Below are 25,090 nucleotides of genomic sequence, written 5' to 3'. Positions count from 1 at the left end.
GTGCAGCGGCTGTAGTTTATGATGCCGTTAGAGCGCTAGTGGCTTGGTATTTGGTTAAGGAATTAAAAACCGGTCGTGGTTATTGACACGAGCTGCATAGTTTCGTATTGGAATAAAAATAATTCCATGTTCGACTGCTCGGGTCAGTATTAATACGTAAATATACCAAATCCACAATATACAGGGTGGTCCCGAAGTAATGGGCCAAAATGCATGGGTAGATTCCCCAAGCAAAAATATTGCGATTTAGCCAAACTTACTTACCTTAGTCCAAAAATTGATAGTTAAAGAGAAACAGGGTGTTAAATGTAAAATATTATTTCAGTTTTTTTTCATTTATTCCTTGACAAATGCAAATATCCTTACAAAATTTTGGGGTTTGGAGTTCTTTGGGTAAAGGAATTGAAATCTGTTCACTGTTTGGTTAAAGTTCATAGAGGGCGCTAGCTGTAGTAGATTGAATGTGTTAAAAACGACATAACTTTTTTGTACTTTAAAGTATCTTATCTTTGGTATGAAATTCTTATTTTCCAACGTTTTTGTACACAAAAAGAGTAGATTTTATGAAAGTAGCTATCTCGCACCGATTTCGAGATATTTGGCTTTAAAACTTCCAATGCTGTTGCATTAAATTACAATTAGGTACCTACAGGTATTATTAATTTAGAGGTAAATTTTCTTAAGTAGGATTTCGACGAAAATCAAATAATTGACGTTTTCCACTTGTCTTATTGCTGTCATTTGTATGCTAATTTCAATAGAAATTAGCAGCAAAGTATTATTCGTACCTAATTAAAATTACATCTTAGCTTACAGTTTAAATTGTATACTCGTATACATAAATGTGAGATAGATTTTCGTTTTTAGAGTTACATGAAATCATTTGTTTATGGAGAAACTATAAACACCTGAGAAGAACTTTAGCAGCAGGTTTTAAATGCTGCAAAGTGATTTCGCGTTAAGGATTTATATTTTAAAATAAGACAATAAACGCGTTAATAAAAGTATTGAAGTTAGAGGTGGACATTTTGAGCAATTATTGTCAAAAAAGCATATTTTTTACTAATGTTTACTATTTTACTGTTCATTACAATTTTTAATTCTAAATAAACCCTTGTTTTTGACATTTCTAAATTATTTTCATTATTTCAACTATTAGCATTGAAAGTTTCAAAGACAATTATCTAGGAAACGGTGCAAGACAGCTACTTTCATAAAGTCTACCTTTTTTTTGTAAAAAAAAGTTGGAAAATATGAATTTGATACCAAAGATGAAATACCTTAACGTACAAAAAATTATGTCGTTTTCAACACATTTAATCTACGGCAGCTGGCGCCCTCTATGAACTATAACCAGAACGTGAACAAATTTCAATTCCTCTACCCAAGGAATCACAAACCCCAAAATTTTGTGTAGATATTTGCATTTGTTAAGAAATAAATGGAAATAAACTAAAATAATATTTTACATTTAACACCCTGTATCTCTTTAACTATCAACTTTTGGACTAAGGTAAGTTTGACTAAATCGCAATATTTTTGCTTCGGGAATCTACCCATGAAAATTGAATCTTAACGTCACTTATACAGGGTGTTCCAGAAAGACCTCCCGTAAATACAGGGGGAGATAGTACGACAAAAAAAAAAGAATTTTTTGTCTTATGGACTATATGTCTATCTCCTCTTGCTTTCGAGATACAGAGCGACAAAATAAAATTTTTTAAATAGAATTTTTACGAAAATTTCCAAACGATGCGAAATATTTTTATGAAATTTGGTAGTCCGGGATTTTTAAGATAGCCAAATAAGCTGGTCTGATTATTTCTTGGATATTTCATATAGTGCGCTAGTTATGCTACATTCCCATTACATTTTAAGTTCTATTTTTTTTTAAGGTTGGGTGTTTTACATTCGGGCTCCAATTTCTAATGTACAATTTTATTTTCTAAAAATAATGTACTCTTGTTGGAACTTTCTAATGTGGACGGTTTTCGAGAAAAAAAGGCTATTAATTGAATGAACTCTTACATTACGGTGTGTATAAAATAAGTGACTTCTCAAAGTAGGCTTATGTCAAAACTTTTTGATGGTTATCTCATAAACAATGCATACGTTCTTAGTAATTAACTTTATATCAAAATTTTAGTGACGGTAATTAGTAGACTAATTACAGTCACCAACAATCACAAGAGAAGATAGACATATAGTTCATAAGACAAAAAGTTCTTATTTTTTGTCGTACTATCACCCCCTGTATTTACAGGGGGTCTTTCTGAAACACCCTGTATAGACCAAAATTAATTATGTTTTAGCTTATTTTCTTAATTATTCTCTTACGTAAATGAGTGTTTTTCATAAATTAAAGTAAACTGTAACTGTTATTTTTAATACCATAAGAAAAACGATGCTTTTATAGGCCTTTTCATCAAAACTTTTTTTAGTGCGCATGCGTCAATATCAGCCATCGTTTTGGTACTGTTTTTTGTAAACACGTGTGTTAAAAAAGTGAGGAATCGTCAAATAATTTGAGGAAAACAAATTTTTAAGCCATTGTAATTATGTTACTCGTACTTACAACAACAAAACGGTGTTGTTTGTAGGAGTGATACGGGGTATAAATAATTTAAAGGCAATAAATTCTATTTCATAAACTTTTCTAAACCTTGCTTAGAATTCTGTAAAAAAGTGCATATTAATACATGTTCAAAATTCTCGAAATGTGAATTGAGTATCTGATTTTCCTTGTTTACAATATTGAGTAATTTCCCTTTATCAACAGCTGGATCTACAGGTACATTGTTTCTAATAATATTTTTAATTTTAATTTTTTAATTTTTAATAATATTTTACTCTGAAAAAATGAATCACTTTTAATTAATTATCTAACACATTATACATTAATTTTTTCATATTAAGTAACTATTAATATACACGATCGTATATAATTATATAATCAAAAATCTCGTTTTGCTTCAAAGCATTAAATTATTTATTTCCTCAGTAATAGTCATGATTAATTTATATATTCAATCTAAATAATTTATTTATCTATATCTAAATAAGTACCAAGTATTTATTTTCACTTAACTAAAACAGAATTACAATAATAATTGTTCATTTTAATTGTACCTACTTAATTTTATTAATTATTGTTTACGTAATAAGATTACAGATGCCTAATCTCTCAATCAACTCTTTTATTTCCTTTTTGTTGATGTCCGTGACACTTCAACCAATTTTTTTATTGTTTACAATTAGTTGCTTCGATACAACTATGGATTAGTAACGCACCATCAATAATTTATTCTAATGAACTATTTGTTTGCAAAGATTATACTACTTTTCCAGTCATCATTAACAAAAACAGTACGAAACTTTTGAATTCCCACCTTTTCAACATGGTTGTTGCACTTGTGCTTATCAGGTCGTGAAAAGATCTATTATTTAGAACAATTAATATTTTCATCCAAGTGAGTTATAATGGCTTATAAACTTAACAAGTTCAGAAAAAAACTACAAATACGACTTTCTTTGTTTTAAATTTGTTCACAAGAGATAAATCGAAAGAATTTCTAATGTAGGCTTCTAAAAAATAATAAGTAAATGGCAGATATGTAAGTAGTTCGGAATAATGTTAAATGAAAGAAGAGAAAATGAAGATTTGTTTAAAATAGAGTGTAAGTATGCCAAAAAATTGTAACATATCGGAATATTTTATTGATATATTAAAACAATTTTTCCTGACTTAATTTTTCTGTGTTTTTGACAATTTATAAATTGATTTTAATATAAATTATTTTCGGACTACTGGTAAAGGTAAGGACCAAAGTTTTAGGAACTTTGCAATTTCCAAGAAATATGTGCAGAAAAACATTGTGTATTGGATCTACATAAAACACAAATAAACTCTTGTTTTTTTAATTGGAATATAATCGTCGTTTTTTTTTGATTCGTAAGAAAATTTCCTAAAGCTTTGGTCATTTTGTGAATAACTAAACATACAAATATCAAAGTAATTAAAGTTAAATATTACAAATTTTTTCTTTTATGGCAATATCTTCAGTGAAGAATTCGTTTTTCTATTTTATATTGAAAAATAATGGAATCAGAATGTGAAATTAATTCCATTTTGGCCTTATACAGGAATAGAGAAAACTATTATAAAGGTATTGTAAGTTTTTGCTTTATTCACACCAAATATATAGAAAATCCAAAAATTTTGATATAAATAGAGTAAAACATTTTTATCAGCAACTCGATTGTTTTTAAGACATTCCGTTCAAATTTTACATAGATTTTCATTCTATGTTGCATATTTTTTGTAACTGTGATTAAAAAATGGACTTTTTCGTAAACGAAAAAAAGGGTACCCGTTAACCAACCCCATACTTCCTTTGTGCAGGCCTATGATTCAAGTATATTTCAAACTAAGCATATATTTCTTTTATATTTTTAACTTTTGTAAAATTTTGATTTACCAGATATTGCAACTGCTCTGAATTGCGATATTGTTTTACAGAAATATTATCAGAGCAAGATATTTTTCTTATAGGTACATTGCTAAAATTGAATAATTTCAAATATTTCGAATTTTCACCACCAAGAACGGCGGTGACAGCATTTTTAACATTAAGGCGATGTTTCGCATTGTATTAGCTATGTCCTGTCCAAATTTCTTTTGTAAAAATTTGATCTACCAGATATTCCAACTCTTTTGGATTGCGATATAGTTCCTCAGAAATATCACATGGTACAATTCGGATATGGTTTTATATGGAAGCGAAATCAGCTTTTCAGTTTTTATTATTAAAAAGTATTCTCTCTTATTGATAGAGTATGAAAATTTAATTTTTAATACAGCATATAATTGAAAAGTTATGGTTGATTAAAAAAAGAGGCTCCTAAATTAAATATGGCATAAAGAAAGCCTTATTATTAGGAAATCATTTTAATTCTAAGAGCATTGGCAAAGTATTGTAGAGGAGAACTTTTTTAATTTGCGTACCTATTTCATGGCTCAGGTGGAGTTTGAGCAGTTGTACCCTTTTTGTAAATTTCTACATATTTTGGAATATATTTTCCGTTTTTACCAAATTTGGAATTATTTAAAAATCAGCGATCTAATTACTAATAGTCTATCACAAATATTATTCTTGATTTTCATGTACAGAAGATACATTTCCTTCAAAAGAATTATGGGAATTTAATGTAGAAATCTTATTAATTATTTTTTTTTAACTTCAGAGCCAAATATTATGTAAGGATAATTGAATTTTCATTTTACATCTGTATCTTAATAAGAAGTACGATAATTGTTTTTTTATTATCTTCTAAACAATTCCAGTTGAAGCTGAAATCCCAACGCATAGGGATTTGCAAATGTCACTGAAGACACCCTCATATTCAAGCAAATGCTTTACTTCAAGGAATGAAATAATTACAAAAACAACTTCTTATTAAAACATCTAAGCCCGCAGAGAGATAGTATGCATACTAATTATTATATTCTAATTATCATGATGAATGAGTTGTGATCGGGATCGAGTAACATTAACAAACTTAAAGGAAAATTATATAGGCGGTTATGCGTTTCTTTTTGTCGCTCCCGTAAGACAAGTTCAAGATGTCAACTGCCCAGTTATTAAAGGATATTCGTTCATCCATATCTAACTTATAATGATTCAATACTTCTTATTGTGAAAAATCAGCGGGATCGTTATTGAGTGCGATCATATCATCTGTAATTATCAACGGCAATTATTACAATGAATGCATGTAGGTCATTTAAACAAAAATTTAATTTAGCGATGATTGTGTATAAATTTTAATATTTTTATAATATGGATGAAAAAATAAAAATATATTAACTGTTTATTATGTATAACTTTATAATAGCAATTAAGGTAGCTAAGATATTGTCGGGACAATAATGCCCATCAATGTTCAACATTTTTCAAGAAGTCCACTAATTTGATTGACAAATAAGTGATTTCTTATTTTTGTTGTTGGTGTAGTGCAGACGTTACAGTTTATATAAAAAATTAGCGGTTGAGGAATGATTTAAACTATTCTGTGATTATTTTTTTATATACTAGATATTTGGATTTAGAATTCCTATCGCTGATCTCTTTATAGGTCACACTTTGTATAATGCAACTGATTGGTACTTTTATTGTACCTTATACGTAAATACTAACTAATATAATAATTAATTAATTAATTAATTAATTGACCTATATGACATAACTTTCCTCTACTATGGAAAGTCATTATAGATTAGGTGTATTTTGTATATTATGAATAAGAAATTTGTACCGATTATCATAATATGTAAGTGTATGTATACGTTATAGATATGTAACAGTTGCTACTTAGCTTTTATAAAAATCAACCCTTTCACGCAAATTTTGTCTTTAACTAGTATAAATATGGCGAAATAAGTGTTTATTATCACAGTCAACTCAAGCTGTCCAAGATACACACACAGCCATGTCCAGTGGATTCGTAAGTATCTCAAAGTTTATTTTTATATAAAAATTTCTGTCAAACAAAATTTGTATATATTACTAAATTTTATAAACAAACAATTTTGGTGCGACAGGAAAATAGACGATATTTTTGGCAGTATAAAAGCAGTAAGCAATTTTTGTCTAATAGGTTTTATTACTTTTCTTTGTCACGATAGTGATGATATACGGACAAGGATATAAGGAATATTTTTGGTCAGTCAGTATAAAATTTTGTCTTATAGGTTTTAGTACTTTTCTTTGTCACGATTGTGACAGTGTACGGACAAGGATATGGAGGATTTGGATTAGGTGGATTCGGTGGAGGGCACCACCACCTCGAAGAGTACGAGGATTTCAGGGTGAGTGTTTCTAGAGAATTTGTTACTACTTTTAAAGATACTTAAAACAATTTTACTTTTCCTGGCAGCTATATCAGATAATAAATTCAATAATTACTTATTACTACATTCATAATATTAGTAGCTTTGGACAAGTCTTATTATTGTATAAGTTTGCTATATAAGTTTGTAGTCAATAAAAGACTTGCATCAGACAATCAAATATTCTTCAATGCTTTATTAAAACGGTTTAATCGTTGTCATTTTGATATCAGCTTGACTAAACCGTTCTATTTTTGTCAAACGAAACTAACTTTTCTAATATAAACTAATATAAATTACGAGTTTTTCTATTTCCTAATGTAATAAAAATTATACATACAACTGGTTTTTAGTATAATCATCGGATAAAACCAAAAAAAAAAACAAAATTTCCTTGAAAATCGCTCTCAATATGTTGCTATAAAAATTTGCTATTCTGTGTACTACCTTGTACAGATGGGTGTACCACAAGGTTCTATTCTAGGTCCAGTTCTTTTTTTAAAAATTTATATAAGTGACTTAGATTCCGTGTCATTAAATACAGCTGTTACTATCTAAACAAAAATTTTCAGATTTCGTTCACATAAGAATTGAAATTTATTGTAATTTACCACAGATAATAAGCTATTAAGTACTGCTGATGAGACAGCGAAATTTTTAGGTTTTCATCTATACAAAAATTTTAATTGGTATATTGATGAAATTTTTATAAGCAAGCTCTGCCTTTTAACCTGCCTATTTCGTAATTTGATGTCTGTTTTAATTATTGAACAAATTCGCTGCTTATACCATGCACAAGTTGAATATCATCTCAGGTATGGTCTCTGTCTCTGGGGATACACAACACTCTTTGTTCAGGGTTATTTTTGTACAAAAAAGATTGTTAAGATGTATGGCAAGAGTTATTTGTGTAAAGAAATTTTTAAAAATTTATAAATTTTAACTTTGAAGTGCTTGTTTGTATTTCAAATGTGTTTGTATGTATTTGACAAGTAAATTTATTGTAAGTAGTTCATTTCACAGAAACAATTCTAGACAAAGTATGGACTGTTATATACCATTTGCTAGAATAAAAATAACTAATAAAATTAGGACGCGATATGTACAACGGACTACCTGACGAATTAGAACTAATTAAACATGAATATTTATTTAAAGGCGCTTTAAAGCAGTTTTTAATTGAATGATGCTGTTATCCTATGTATATTGGCAGTTTTGACTATTCCTATACATATAATGTCACCAAGAAAAATAAGCTATTACTATTATTATTACTATTACCATTACTGTTAATATGGGATGCTTTCTACAATTTTTTTTAGTAAATAATATGCTGTTTTGTCCAGTTTTGTTTAAAAAAAATATGAAATACTTTACGAAATTAAAAAACTAAATAAACTATCAAAATATCAAGAAAACGGAACCTCATGGTGTCTGATATTGTAAGGTCGTTTTCAAAATTAAATTTAGTCAATGATATTTATTGCCTGTCAAATAATTTGAAGATAATAGAACAGAGAATAGAGAAATTTTACGAATGGGACCAAATCAGTTCGATTAAAACAATCAGTTCAGAAAAACTCAAATTATAATTTCAATTTCATTATCAAGTTATTTTGATTGAATAAATTTGACAAACATTTGCTAGTCTGATACAAGCTAATAGTGAAGAAGGTCTTTAGTAACCAACATAATACAAAGCAACATTTTGAAGAAATATTTAGCATTAACTGAAACTCATAAGTTAGGTATTTGGATATAGAGATTTTACAGTCTTTCGAATATCTGTTAGCATCGTTTTGAACAAAAATGTTCTATGGATAGACAATTTTTTATTTTGACTATTATTAATGACTTGTCTGTTTATTAAAGTTACACATATTTATCGAAAATTTAGAAACAAATTTTATTATCAATTTGAATTGATCTCAAAAGTAAAGTAACTATATCTTAAGATTCTAGAATCAGCTAATAGGAAGGAAAAGTCTTAATATTACATGTAATAAATGTTATGTTAACGACAGAATATTATCATAACGATATTTTAGGCGCCACCTCACTATCACTACGACTACGCCGTCCATGACCTGAAGCACCACGATATCAAGAGTCAGTACGAAGTCAGGGACGGCAAGGAAACCAAAGGCCGCTACGAACTCCTGCAGCCTGACGGCAGAAAGCGTATCGTGGATTATGTGGCGGGCAAGCACGGTATCGACTACAAAGTGAGGTACGAAGGACATTCCTCCCATGGAGGTATAGGCGCCCTCAGCGGCGGTGGGGGTGGTTTTTAAGCAGTATTAAATAGATTTACCTACGCATCAGACTGGACCCCATGACGCTACCTATGTTGCATATTGTTATTGTTATATTATTTGTACTATGTTAATTTGTTTCGCAATAAAATACGTTGACTTTTTATATTTTTTCTTTTTCTCTGTACATTTATAACGAATGGTCCATGCTTCGTGGGCAATAAATTCAAAAAATCAATAACGTGAAACGTAGTGGACAATTCTAATTAATAACTCAATCAAAAAATGAAAAAAAAAATGCAAGGGACTGCAGTTATTTATAATAAATATACACTGCGAATGTGAAAAATATGGACAAAATAATCGTGTTAAAATGGAACTACCTTTAAGAGGAAAAAGGATAGTTACTTAAATAAATAAATATATAAATTGTTTATTTATATACAGGATGATTTCTAAGTAGTTTAAATATTTGTGAACTGTATAACTATGTATCTTATTTGCATACATTTTAACATGAACAACTCTCATAGGATTGACCCATCTACACTATAAAATATTTCGTCTCGAATCGAATTGAACGCATCTTAAACATTTGTACGCTTTACATACGGTATTATTATTATTTTTGTACAACATCTTTAGTTTACACGATCTATAATTTATAGGTCTTAAACGAAAAGGCTAAACTTATGTCTCGTTTTTAAGAGATTTTTGTGGAATAACACTGCAGAACATTTGGGCGATGAACTAGATAAGGTTAGGTTTTCTGATGAATAGGCCAAAATCTGTCCCTCCACTGCGACCTTGTGATCTGCTGATGACGATAAAGTACATTACTTACGATCAGCACTTAGAAAAAATAGAACAAGACCAGATATATTGAACAAACCATGAGTAGGATATCTAAAATTTAGGAAAATGGCATCATTTGCCAAGATAAGATGTACTCTTCATTGAACATACAGTACGAGAACAGAGGAACACAAGAGTCAAATAAGAAAAAAGGAAGAGAAACTAGCAATTGCGAAGCAGATGACAGATACAGGACATTCAATAGACTTGTAAAAGTAAATCCAGAAAAAGAGAAATAATTCATACACTCAAGCACCGCTACATTGTGGACGAGGACACTACAATCCAGGATAGTTACCGCTCAAAGAGCTTAACCTCCAATTTCAGCTTCGGGACTAGTCAATAACTTACCAGTTATCAATTTTCCGTGCTTTACACGAAAGATTAAATGGAAATTCATGTACATATACAAAATAATAATTCTCAACGTTATTATTGTTACAACAAATCAAGTTTTTTGAACAAGAGCTACAACCTTCACTCAATCTTTGTGAAGTTAAATAAATGATGATATCCGGGAAACAACCACCAGAGAAATACGGTTGATGAGCATAAGGTAGACGTTGCCCGCACTATAAAGTTCGAGAAAACCATTAAAATTCTCTTAAAAAGAGGAAAAAAACAATTCGGAAGCAGAGAAGATCAAAATAATCTTTTAAACCAGTCCATCAAGATGTTGTAGATAAAATAAAATACCTAATAGTTTATAAATAAATAAACAATTTTTGCAAATATGTAATGACTGTATTGAATTAATTCGGTTGCAAATAGTTCTAAGTATCTACTGGTACGTGAAGAAAGGAGTATGTGTATAGGTAATAAAATCAATAATTTTCGATATATATAGCATTTGATAAACAACTTCTTAGTTTTGACAAAGGGTGCAAAAGGATAATAGACATTAATATCAGTTAGCGCGGCCATTCATAATCAATACAGTGTAGTAATATCCGGTAAAATTAGGCCACTCTTATGAATCAGAAGTTAGTTAAATATAAACTCGCCAGTAGCCAGATATAATTTATAATGTTGACTTATAGTGGAACACTGAATTATTTGGGTTGCAATTAGTAAAATATTTTTTGTGTACTACATGTTACCATTATTTATAAATTTAGTTACGCCCGAATTGCAGACATGGTAATTCGTATTTTTTGCGAGTTTAAAAAATATAGATAAATAACACTATTCAGTGATCTTCTTGCCTTCACTCACACATCTACCTCCATCATCTCAATAATGGTGCACAGCTGGTTGCGTGTTATACTTAGTCCATTTTTTAAACTTCTGTCAAAGGTATTAGGTCAAAGGGTCAAATTAGTTCAAGAAAAATACATTTTATTATTAGCTGCTGTATTTTTTATTTTATTTTAAAGGCACTAAGCTAATTCAAATAAATCACAAAAGTTCCTAAAAATTCTATCAAAAGAAGTCATACAGATGTTCTTTGATATAAAAAATTTAAAAATCTAGGTATGTAAAATTTATTCGAACTAGTTTAATACCTTTTCAATAAAGTAAAAATAAGAGAACTATATATGAAAATGGTATAGCATTTAATATAATAAATATACAATTTTTTTTCAGAAATTAAGGTCAATTCTACTCATTTTGCTTTGTATTTGACTCGGTATATGTAGTAGTACTTATGCCCGGATAAGAAAATAGAACAGGGGATGTATATCAGGGAAAAATTGCAATAATATTTTTTTAATATAATTAGTATTATATTGTTTATGTACACATACAAGCTCAAATTTAAAATAGGTATGTAAAAGTCATCTTATAAGTAATATAAACTTTATTATCAGCGGTATGTTTTTAATTGTTTGTTATAATTTAGATGTAAAGCTCATTAGTTAAAGGAGTTAAATTAGAATTAGCGAGATTTCATATTTAATATAAAATAATTATTTTACGTAAAATGTCTCCTCTTTTGTTTTGATAAAAAGATATCGTTTTAGCTGTTTTACATTGACAATTTATTCATCAATAAAATGACGAAGTTCTTCATCAATTAATTCACGAATTTATTGGTAAATAGTGTGGTTTTACACTGCTACAGACTTTGTCAAGTTTTTTGACGTATGAATCAGTTCTACCAATGAATCAAAGAAGCAAATAAATTTCAAAAATGTCACCTTTCCACTCATAATTGTAGTGATACAACAGCGGTACCGTTCTGACACATATTATATAAATATTAGTTTTTGTAAATAACAAATCAGTAAAAACAATGCAAAACTAGCACGACGCCACACAATTATTTACATATTCCAATAACATAACCTCATTACTGATCTGAGGCTGGAAATCTGTTGGGTTGGTACTTCCGAAGTTCATGAAGAAATTGACGAAAATTAGAACATGCTTCGTCAAGAACTTGATGAATAAATTGTTGAAGTTATTTGACAGCTGATTTGGTGCATTATACTTGTCCAATTTCTTGATGAAGCGACTTCATCAATTAATTGATCAATAAATTGTCAATGTAAAACAGCTTTTAAAGATTTAGAATTTAATTGGCAATTTTGGGACCTTTTAATAAGAACAAAGAACCTTTCAGCCCTATGGATCAGCACGAGTTTGATGTTAGATATACAGGGTGGGCCACCAGTAACGTCTCAGTCACTAGAGACCAAACGGCAAATGTTATAGAAATCTAGTTAGGCGGGTATATGTAGGTTGATTACGGCTACATTTTGAAAATATTTTGAAATATACAGGATGTCCAGGAAAAGCGTACCATATCAAAATTATGTATTTCTAAAAGGAACACCCTGTATTTTACAAAATTTTTGAAAGCACCATAAAAAATAGGTGAACTTTATTTAAAGGTTCTATATATCCAGGAATTATGGTTTGTGAGATATTTCAATTTGAGTGAAAATGCAGTCTTAGCGTAGAAATTTAATATCAACAATAAAAAAATAGTTTTAAGGAAGCAGCTTTGGAGAGTGTATTTTGAATCCTTGAAGTTATAAATTATTATATTTGTCGCCACTTAGTATTGTACAGGGTGGATACTTTTCTCAACTTTAAACAGTGTTAACTTGGTTATTTTAAACGGGACACCCAGAATATTTTTACTTTGAGACTTAGGAAATTTAAAACTCTTTCAAATTGAATATAGGTTCTCTAACAGTATTGGAGATATTTATGTAAATAGGATGAGAAGTACCATTTTGATATTAATAAATCATTGACTTTGAAAACCGATCAAATGAAGAAGCAATAATATATTAAAACTTAATAATTATTCCATAAATAATGCGATTTTGGTAATACGTTAGTGACTAGATATACATGTTCGTCATACTTGTGCCAATTAACACGAAAAAGATAAATAAGAAGGTTTAAATCATTTTCCCACTTTCAATTAGTAAAACTCGCCACCATTCTCCGATTGGCGCACATGCAAATCACGTTAGAAAGGCAAAGATTGTAAATAGCGCTCTCATACTTATGTTTTAATAAACTAACCTCGGGATTAGTCGGATTATTTTCCATAGCTTTGTAAACAGCGGATATAGTGTTAATAGGTTCGGTTAATGAAGAAGTAGACGTTGAGGCCGTCGAAAACACCAAACAGTCTTGTTGTGCACTGTGTAGAGCTTGATCCAGTTCTTCGGCTAAGCCCGTCACTTCAGTCAGCCTTTCTGAGATCGCTTCAACAGCTATTTCATTATTTGCTATGGAATCGCACAGCTCTTCGAGGTCTTCACCGTCGCCGGTCGCAAACGAACTAAGGAGCCTGGAACAAAGAGAAATGTTCTAATTTCGCGCACAAAATAATATTTTGGTTTAAATTAAAATTATTATTATTAAGAATCGAATTAGGATGGGACTAGGAGTTCTGATAGCGGGTCCGCCCCCACAGAGCTTAATCCGAGAACAACAAGGGTTGACATATACATGGGATCCTCTTGTGTTGGACATCATATCTTTATCGCAAATTGCAAATAATTGTAATTGTAAATTGTAATATCCTAGTTAGTGGCCATTACATTCCTAAAGCTTTTTCTGTCACGTTAAGGTTCCTCAAGGCTCTCATCTTAGTTTCTTAGATTACATTAACGAATCTAAATTATAACTCCTTTCTGTACGCCAGCTAGGATACAATTTTCAGTAGAATTAACTTAATTATACAGGGTGATTCACAACTTATCCAAAAAAATTTGGGAATAGATGCGGCATGAGAAATGGAGTCCATATCGTAAGAAAAAATTTTGTAAAATCCTTAAATTTTCCGAGAAAAAAATTGAAGTTGTAATACTTTCAACCATTACATATCTGGACAACTGTAGTTTCTAGCGTCATGCGCAATAGGGGTGGGGAGCCACGTGGCCTCAGCGACTCCGAATATTGAAATCAGATTTTACAATCGTCGTTGCGATAGTGTTTACAATAGTTTTTTAGTAGTTAGTGTTAAAAATAGCTTGCGTGTATAGCAACTCGGAATTGATGGATATCGTTTTAATTTATGGTGAATCTTGATCGCCATGCCGGTCACATTGTGCGGGGTCAGGTTTTACAGTGGACCAGTTTCTAGTGCCGTGAAGAAGTGTATTTTTAAATCATTTTCGAACTGCTCTTTTTGATTTTTTCTTTACATGATTCCCATATACAACCGACAATTTTTTTTGGGGTAAGTTCTGAATCACCCTGTATATACTATATTATACCATAAGCAATCACCTTGAGTTTGCAACTGAGAATTTGAGAGAAACACTTGGTTGTAAAATTAATTTTAATTGCCATATTGCTTAGGTGTTGTAGTACTTTTGTCATTTCTGCGAATGCAATTATTTCAGTTTTAGTTATTTAGAAAAAATAATAATATTTTTTTACCACCCTCTAGCGGCTAGATGAAGACATTATATAATATAGATTGAGATAAATTTAACATCCCCATGTAGGACAGAATTTTAAGATATTTTGTAACATACGCAGTATATCTACATGATGATTTTTAGAATAGTATTTAGTAATTGATATCGATTGGAGGTATGGTTTGAATTAAAAACAAACATTTTTATCAGAAAATATCAATTTTTCTTCGCTTTCATATACGAAAAAATATCTTGAATTAAGATTATATTAAGGTTATAACATTTATACTAAAATATTATAACATTGGATTAATCTATTTTTCTTCCTTTAAGATTGTTTTACTTAAGTGACTAAATTGGCAAGAAATGCACAATTTAAAAATAATTTGACTTATACAGAGTGATTCGTTTTCGGAGAACTGATCAAAGTTGTATTTTTTTCAATGGAACATTTCAGGATATTTATATTTTACATGGAATTATGCAATTTTTCGTAATAGGTACTATGTTCTAAAAAATCTGCCGTTTCCGAGATATTAATATTTTAATATAAAAAATGACATTTTCGGCGTTACACTTGATCGTTGCTGATATACTAATTTTTTTCTGAGTTACAATCTAAGTTATTGTCACACAGATTGTACCTACTAGGTTTACCGTAAATTCTAAAGTGGTCACTGTTTATAAATGTCATACAGAGTGTTCACAAAGTCGTACCAAATGTTATCTTTTTCAAACGCAAAAATTTTGTTTTTTTGCGAAAATATGAGGAACTGATACCCAACACCTATTACGAAAGTTGTAGATTTTTAGAAGGTCTTTCACGCCCCGTTAAAAAATACAGGGTGTTCCATTTGAAAAAAAAAAACAAAATTTGTTACGATTTTGTGAACATTGTATGACATTTATAAAGCGTTGATTCACCCTGTATAAGTCCTGACGAAAAAAGCATAAAATCAAGATTACGTTCTAATATAAATATATGCAGAAACATGTCGATACAAGAACATTTTTTCCCGTCTTCAAAACATAAAATTTATATGTTTAACTATAACACTTACCTACCTATATAATTCCAAAAAAATTGAAACAATATTTTACTGTCTCAAGTAAGCTTTGTCACTTAAACAATGAAGCTGAGAGCACAACGAAAGTATCAAAGTGGCCGTGATCTGTTATTTATAAACGTGCCTCAATCAAATTTTTTATCCATGAGAAACAGTTGGCAAGAAGCAGTATTAATAATCTGATTGTGATTACTTTGTTATTTGTAGTACTGTTTTGAAAGGATATTTAAAATTTCCGATGGGAAACCTGATGGTTTAGTATTAAAGAAGAACTCTACAAACCAGACCAAAGTATTCTATAACTTCCTTTTTAGGAGACATTGGAGGATGTTAATTAATATTTAATGCATACTTTATTAATAACTTTAATGAAGTAACTGCGCTGAAAATAATGATTCATAAACTTATTGTCAATATTAACACTGACTGAACAGCAGTAATCCATCTATCGACAGGATTAAATTGGCAGGGAATACAGTCATGTATTTAATAATAAACCCCTGACTTTAACATAATTACTGTTTCTGCCAAGGAATATATGATGTAAATGAAATTATTTTTGAGCAAAACAAGTCGGTTTTTCATTTTGTCCTGGAGTAGGTGTATTTTAAGTTACATTGATGCTATTTTAACTTTTACGACTACTAATAATATTTCAACGTAGTAAAGCATTAATGAGTGTTATTATTTACTTACTATTATAAACTATGAATGAAAATGGAAGGCATGTAATATCTACAGGTTTTGTTAGCAAGATTCCAAATGACATTGACGTGACATTACTATTTTCAAAAGTACCAATTAAGGAAGCTTTGTAGCTCGGAAGCTCATTGCATATGATGGATGAGAATTTAAGAGACTGGACAAAAGTGTGCCTGACGAACATTCTTCTGTTTTATGAACAAACTGAAGAAGTAGTTTCATCTATATTTTCGGCCTTGGTAAATATCCATACAGAAGTTTGTAGAAGAAGGCCAAAGAGTCAGCAACAAGTTAACGTGTTGGTTCAGACATGTTGACAATACTTTTGTCATGAGTTGTCATAGAATTAGGTCCATGACACCTGTTGTTAGACAATAGAGAGAATACATGCAGATATCAGCTGAGATCCAGAAGTAAGGTATCCTCAATGGATTAGTGCAACGAGTAAGAACCAGTACAATTGGGTAACAAACAATATCATCTACGAAGAACCCTCAGAGGACAACAACCAAATTGTCTTTACAAGAATATACTGAAGATATAGCCTCAATTAATACTGCCTGCAGCAAGCAAGATAAGGCCAACCTTTCCTAAGACGATGCACTTCGAGTACGAAGGCCTTTTTGTACTTGCAGCAGAGCATACATTGGACAAACATGCAAGTATATTAGCACAAAATTGGAAGAATGTAAGTGTAACATAAAATGAAGAGTCAAGAATAATAATCGACAGTTGCAAGGATCAAGAAACTTAAATTGATGACGTGGCAACCACCAACCAAATTGTTCAATCATTTGCAAGCACCTGTTTGGCAATGAATTGGAATATTTAACATATCTATTAGTAAAGAAAAAATAAATCAGTTGGATTTAGTGTGATTTAAAAAAAAATGATTAAAATATTTAATAAATGAAGTTGTATACAAGCTTTTGCTTACTACTGTCCATTAAATCTAAGTGCAGAAGTGATATGAAACGGGATATTTCGTGAGATATAGTTTTTCATATACTTCGACCAAGACGCTTTTATAGAAAGCTTGAAAATTGGGTAGGCGAGTCTCTAAAAATATCCCCATGTTTATAACGTACGTCTGGATGTGTTTGAATAGAAGTAGTATTTTAAGTTACATGTTAAGCATTCCGATTCTTCAATATATTTGGTTGTTCGTATTAAATTCAAGTATAAACATTTAATTATGAATATGAACATTTCATTCTAATGTACTTTGGGTGGTGATAATAAAACTGAGAAATATACAGGGTGTTTCATAAAGACCTCCCGTAAATACAGGGGGTGATTAGTCATTGCTACAGTCACTAATAATCACTAAAATTTTGATATAAAGTTAATTAGAGTTTAAAATATTACTAAGAATGTATGTGTTGTTTATGAGACATCCATCAATAAGTTTTGACATAAGCCTACTTGGAGAAAAGTCACTTATTTTATACACCGTAATATTGTAAAAGTTCAATTAAAAATCTTTTTTCTCGAAAATCATCCACGTTAGGAAGTTCTAACAAGAATACATTATTTTTAGAAAATAAAATTGTACATTAGAAATTGGAGCCCGAATGGTAAAAAACCTAACCTCAAAAAAATTAGAACTTAAAATGTAACAGGAATTTAGCATAACTAGCGGCCTCTATGAAATATCCAAAAAATAATTAGACCAGCGTATTTGGCGTCCTTAAACACTCTGAAGTACAAAATTTCATAAAAATGTTTCGCACCATTTGCAAATTTTCGTGAAAATTATATTTAAAAAAATTATTTTAAAGCTCTGTATCTCGAAAATAAGAGGAGATAGACATATAGTTCATATGACAAAAAATTCTTATTTTTTGTCGTACTATCACCTCCTGTATTTACGGGAGGTCTTTCTGAAATACCCTGTATAAATACTCCAGCTACATTAACCTATAGTAGAAAAAAGGTACGCAAAAGAGATTACAGTAATTCTCAGGTGCTTTTATCAAATGTAAATAAAAAATTACGTTTTACATTAAAAATGATTAATTTCGTTTTAAAAATACTGTTTGTCGTAACTATTACAGAATTAAAAATAAGAATTTACCTAATTATATATTTGTTATTGGTGTTTAATTGTTTTCGTTCAAACGTTTCGAAGATTTGGATTCAGTTACTATATTTTATAAGCGAATATAAAACCGAACTATTTAGTTTTATTGAATATTTTCTCGAGCAAGCAACTTTTAATTTTTTTAAGTTTTACTAATTTGTTTAATAATTATAATTTAAACCGACATTCTCGATTTGAAAAATTGATGAATAATTTTTTCTTGAATACTAAATAGTTCAAAAGGAATAAATATAACTGTTATTTTGATAGTACTTTTTAAATAAAGTTTAGATTCCAAATCGGTAATTTGTAGCATTGTGTAGATTCGAAAACTCAATAATAATATTACAAATGGCTTAATAAGCCAAAATTTAAGGTTTTTTGCTGAGGTCATTTTCCAATCTACGTGAATACTATCCTCAATTTAGTTTATTTATTATACACATAGAAACAACATACATAATAGTTCAAGTTTTTTTCAGAAGAAGTGCTTGTTTTATGCAAATAATATCCGCTTCACAAAAATACGGTTAATAATTAATAAAACATAAAAATACATAAATTAGAATTATAAAATTTAAGTTTTTGACTAAAATTCATGAATTTACTTTTATTAATTTTTCAAAACGTTTACACCCAGTATAAGCAACTTGTTAAAGATAAACAATTTACATTTTAGGGTTATATTATAGTTAAGCTGTTACCTGTCCAACAAGTGACTATGTAATCTATAATAATAAAATTGGCACTAGTCTGTAAACACATGTTCCTCGTAAGTTAGGTAAGAAATTATGAAAAAAATATTAAATATTTAGGCTACCCCATTTTTAACGCCACACTTGTTCTTTGAACTGTATATATTACACGGATATATTAAAAGTATTTTGAGGTTAAGTAAACGCCGTCTAAAAATACAGTCTCAAAAATTACTTAGTTATACAAATATACTTAAATTAAATAGGAAGCGCGAATGTTGGCGATGTAATTTGGACGCGGTGTTGTTAGTAAAATTAATATTTATAAAATTCAAAGCTTTTCACTTACACAGATCAGATGTTAAACTTAGGCCGGTCAGGCCGCCACTGCGGCATTTGTCGTTCCCACTACTTCAAAATACAAATTTAGATTTTAAAGTATATGAACCCGAAGTACTTTACGTGGAAATACTGTATTTTGGTGGGTCTGTGTGGTAACTAGCGGATGCACTGGTATTAAACAGTTAACTGATTGTTCCCTTTTCGTGCTGCTGTATAAAAGTTCTTAATCCATGTCGTGGGCTAAATAATATGAGCTGCGCGCCTTAGCGGCGATAAAAGTGAAATTTGAATATAAAACATTTATTAAAAAATTACTTCGAAATTACATCCTTTATTTAACAAATTATTTGTAGGTATTTTTGTTTCTCCTAGATTCCTCTGAATTATTTCAGTAAATCCATCGCATCAGGTTTGGCTAAATCGAATTTAACCAACTTGTAAATATATTTTATAGTGTTTTACAATGTATCAAAATATCAACTATAACAAAAATAGGTGTTATGATCTTCGTTCATGTTCTTTTTTCAAAATTTAGTACCGAAGTTTGTATTAATTTGTTGTTATATCTAGCTTATATGCTAATCTAATTTTATTTGAATGTTAAATACTCAATAAAAGCTATTTGCACACCCACAAAGTTAGTATACACGGAAGTTCATTAAAACTTTAATTACCGTAAAAAAGGGAAACGGAGAAACTTGATTTATTTGGTAAGATAAATGAAAATATTTTGTAGGCATTACTAATTTTGATTTTTAATTTAACTTTTATACAGGGTGATTTACCAAAAATGAAACCTCGCATTCTTTGGTGAATTTTAAGGGGAGTCTATCGTATAGTTTTTATCTAGGACGCTTCCTTAAAAAGATACAGGGTGATAAACTTTAAAAATATTTTCAATTTTTTTTTAAATAATTTTAAAACTGTAGAAAATTGAAAGACAGATCCGAAAATATCATGATTGTTACCGTAAAGTAGTGGCGGATTATTTTATTTAGAAAATTATGTCAGCGATACCCTGTATCTCCGTCATTGCAGCATCTAAATTTTAGAAAAAGGTTTCAGATTTTGGACAATGTGTAGATAAAATACATATGCCCAATTTCAAATTATTTCATTTACTAGTTTTTAAATTATTTAAAAAAATTTAAAATATTTTTTTAAGTTTAACACACTGTATCTTTTTAACGAAGCGTCGTAGGTAGAATTGTATTTGAATGACACAGTGTGGAGTCTGCACGATAGATGGAGCCATTTACGCTCCCGCGTACAATGTATTTCCTTGTCATGACGATACGACGAAGAACAGCTGGGTCGTTTGTCGGTTGTCCCACACACTGATGAGGACTAATAAGTCCGAAACCGGTGTGTGCCTGGTGGGTTAAATTGACTGATGATTACAAACGATCCTAGCTGTTGCACTAGATGTTGCGAGTATAATTCAATGCCGATAAGGGCATATAGCTCTCGGAGTAGTTATTTCTCTCAACACTGACAATTCAAAGTCATAGGTAAAAATTTTATAAGAAAGACTTCCCTTAAAATTCACCAAGAATACAAGGTTTTATTTTTGGTCGCCGTTTGTGAATCACCTTGTATATTTGACTATAATAATTCTAACGACATAGTTATGGCAACATCTATCAGTGTTTTCTATTGAATGAACAAAGTGGAAACAGTCCAACCATCTAAAATTAAAAGTATGGAATATGATGGAAAATTAAAACACAAAGAAAAATGTGCATGTACATGCGCATAGTTCATTGCAAAATTAACAGTTTGGAACTGTTGCTATCTCTTCCATTCCTAATCAAATTCCCTCAAGAAGTAAAAATTAATAAAATTCATGTTATGTTGCTTTAAATTTGACAGCATTTACGTCTGTAATTTAAAGAAAAGGTTTATTATCAGAAATCATTCAGTTATACACTGAATCTATCTTATCAAATATACTGAAACAGGTGATGGATTGACTATTCACTTCCCCCATTTTGTTAGTGTCAATTAAATTCCTTCTTGATGAAAATTCACTTTTTCATTCAGTTCAATTATAGCCCTATGTTTCAGTACAACTTTTTTTTATTTTCCAACTAATTTTGCTTCTTAGATATCAGAGAAAATCACAGAAATGAGATTTTTTTAATTATTTAATACCTAATTAATATTGATCAATTTTGTACCAAAATAATAATGGATAGGTAACTAATGATACATCTTTAATCGAACTAATTGATGTTCGTTAAAAATTTTTTTAAAATCCTTGTAGTTTCTGGGGAAAATATTATTGAAGTTGTAGTGTGTATAACCCTTAGATACACCTCTAGCGTCATTAGTGTTGTGCGCTGTACGCAATGAGCTCTCTCTTCACGTGGCCCAGGCGAATCCAAATACAGAAATCCGATTTTAGTATAACGTAACGTTTTTGCGATAGTGTTTACATTCGTTTTTCAAGTGTCAAAAATGGCTTACGTGTATAACAACTCGGGGTTGATGGATACTAAAAATTTATGATGAAGCAAGCCAACATTTGTGTTGTGGTGAAGCATTTGTGTTATGGAGACGCAAGACAACATTTGTGTTAGTTCGTAGAAACTGTGTAAGACGGGCACACGAGCAAATGTGTTTACACGTTGGTGGACAAAATTTTGAACAGTTGCTGTAACATTAGGTATATCAAATTATTTTATTAATTAACACCACAAATTACTTTTATTAAATAATAATAAGTATAAAATAAAATGTTATGAAATTGTATTCATTTCTTTTCTTGGGAGAAACATTCTTTCAATTTTTTGTCCATTCATTTTTGATTACACTTGCCGGTCGCCGACTGCATGCTTTGCCTTGCACAATTACAGGTTTTACAGTGGATCAGTTTCCAGTGCCATGCAGAAATTTTCTTTAAATCATTTCCGAACTCCCCTTTTTAATTTTGTTTACAAAATTGTATTTGTAAGGGTCCCCTCTACATTCAAAAATTTGTTTTTGGTTAAGTTCTGAATCACTCTGTATAAATACATTCGGAATGAAATTTTTCCTAAAATTTGCTGTTTCGAAAGACTGGTCTCAATTCTTTATGACATTCTTTGTGTGACTCTAAGAGTCAGTAGTTATTAAAGGCAAATTTTGGGTGCAAAAGCCGACCAAAGATATGGTTTTAGGTAAATGGCGTAATAGTAAATCTGAACACCTTGTAATTTTAAATAAATTGTTAACCAATATTAAATAATTTTATATGATTACCCCCTTATGCATATAATATTGTTAAAATAATTAATTTCCTGTTAGTATCATCATCAAATCATTGTTTCCTAAAAATCCTTATTCATTGATTAATATTTTCGCTAGTTCTGATTTTATTTATTTTATAGTCACTGTATGACTGAAGATATCATTAGTTAGAACAAATATCAGGTTAAGCAAAAATTTAGTCATAGTTATTGTTAGTAATTACTTACTTCTCGCCATAATAAAGCGGATCCTTCAGTCTACTCCTGAGAAGCCTTCCCAGCCTCACCATCCTCCCAACTTCAACTATCAATTTTTCCCTCAGACTAAAATAATAATTAACTCTTTCTTTCTTCCTCGCCAAATCCATCAAAGGAATTGTCGCCACAGCCTCTCTAAGATCCCTCAACTGGTTGCATTGTTCTTCCACGGATCTATGAAAGACTGCAGATACTCTCAGTCTGGTCATTTGTTCTTGGCTCACGCCCAACAACCGTTGCCACGATGTCCTGAGTTTCTGGTAGAGGTTAGCGTGGTCATCCAGTGGTAACTTACATGACTGTCGTAAGACTAGGGAGGCGTTCAAAAGCTGGCATCCGTAGTTGTAGGTACCCTAAAAATGACGCTAAATGATATAAATAAATTTTTTCTTGTTCAACAATAATATATGATTGAGTCATAGGTCATAAAAAACATTTATTCAGAGTGAAAAGTCAATGAGAAGCTGTTTTTAGAGTTTATGATGTCACTTGATGATTCAGAGTACGGAGGTATACATTTTCTTACATATATAATCAGTATGACAATTCCATAATAATTTAGAGTCTAAATGTACCTTAAAAAATTTACTGTCAGGATTTAGAATATATTTGGCTTCCTTTAAGCTAAATATGACTCTGTTTTAACAGAATTGTGGTTGAATTGATTAAAAAGAAACCAGTTCTTCACGATTAATTGAGCTTGACGGGCTATTTCTGTTAAATCATCAATTACATGACTGCGGTTAGTGAGGTTTGAATCATCAGCAACTTGAATAGCTACCACTGAATTATTCATACAAAAGAGTAGATCGCTAGCATAAATTAAGATGAAGAGAAGACCAAGAACTGATCCTTGTAGTGTCTAATAAAAACGTATCAAAGAGACATTTCAAAACAGTTGATTTTTGTACTTACCTAAATTCAACCTAATTCGACATGTGCAAAATAATAAGTACCTTAGCGGTTTCCTGGAAACTCTGATGCTCTTCCTTTTGCCTTTGAATTTCGTTAACAGTGCAACCAACATGGCCATGATCCTTCAACATCACTTGTAGAAGATCGTCCAACCACTGAATCGCCTGGGTTACATCCTTCTCATAACTGTCTATGTGAGTTACTTGCTCCAATGTAACTTTTTGTAGTTCTACGCTATCAGAAAATATGTTTTTCCTGGCAGTGGTGGCGTCCAATATGTCTCTAATATTCACTATGTCTTCTGAATAGTCCACGGTTATTTCCCTGCCCAAGGAGTCCTTAACTGGCATCGAGAGCATGTCTGAGAGTTTCTCTCCCTCTTTAACTAGCTCTCTTTCAACAGCATCTGAAATTGTATATAATCAAACAATTAACGTAGTATGGCGATGTATTTTCGGAAGTAATCTAGGAAAGCTCATCAAAACCAGTTGTTTCGATTGATTGATCTCTTTGAAAAAATTTATTTGTTACATTTTTTAGTTCCAGAATACTTTCCTATACCAGAAAAAGAAAAAAGCTATTCCAACAAAAAAGTAGTTTAAGCCTATCTATATTTGCGAAGAATAAATTACTGTGAATGACATAAATTATTTGGTATGTTTAATAAATGCAACAGGACTTTATTCTTTAAACTAATCAATTAAATCAACGATTTTACTGTGATTTAATTTATGGCCTGACGACTGGAAACAGCAAACTAATGGTGCTTTAAAAGTGCATTAACACATCAATATTACCCGCCATTTCTTATTCTCTCAAAAAGATGTTTTAACATCTGGCGTTTACACATGAGTGCAAGTTCCAGAAATACATCTAACAGTTGGTATGTTTCAACAAAAGCAGAGGGTGGGGGTGAACTATATAATAAACACACAATATGGAAGAAGTCACCCGTAACTTTTCTAAT

General features: G+C 30.4%; 1 protein-coding gene across 5 annotated transcripts in view; it reads right to left on the bottom strand.

The window, feature by feature from the left end:
* Positions 1-25,090, bottom strand: part of LOC108913037 (titin) — a 164,038-nt gene that overhangs the window by 104,585 nt on the left and 34,363 nt on the right. For all 5 annotated transcript variants that reach the window (XM_018718493.1, XM_018718495.1, XM_018718496.1 and 2 more), the window contains exons 7-9: positions 24,165-24,529; positions 23,179-23,561; positions 13,483-13,753 (exon numbers count right to left, since the gene is read on the bottom strand). In XM_018718493.1, coding sequence (XP_018574009.1) covers positions 13,483-13,753; positions 23,179-23,561; positions 24,165-24,529 — 1,019 coding nt within the window. The remainder of the gene's footprint in view (positions 1-13,482; positions 13,754-23,178; positions 23,562-24,164; positions 24,530-25,090) is intronic.

Source organism: Anoplophora glabripennis, unplaced genomic scaffold (genome assembly GCF_000390285.2).
Source record: "Anoplophora glabripennis isolate ALB-LARVAE unplaced genomic scaffold, Agla_2.0 scaffold485, whole genome shotgun sequence".
In the NCBI taxonomy this organism is placed as follows: Eukaryota; Metazoa; Arthropoda; class Insecta; order Coleoptera; family Cerambycidae; genus Anoplophora; species Anoplophora glabripennis.
The sequence above is the reverse complement of the archived record's forward strand: the minus strand, read 5'-3'. Positions and strand labels throughout refer to the sequence as shown.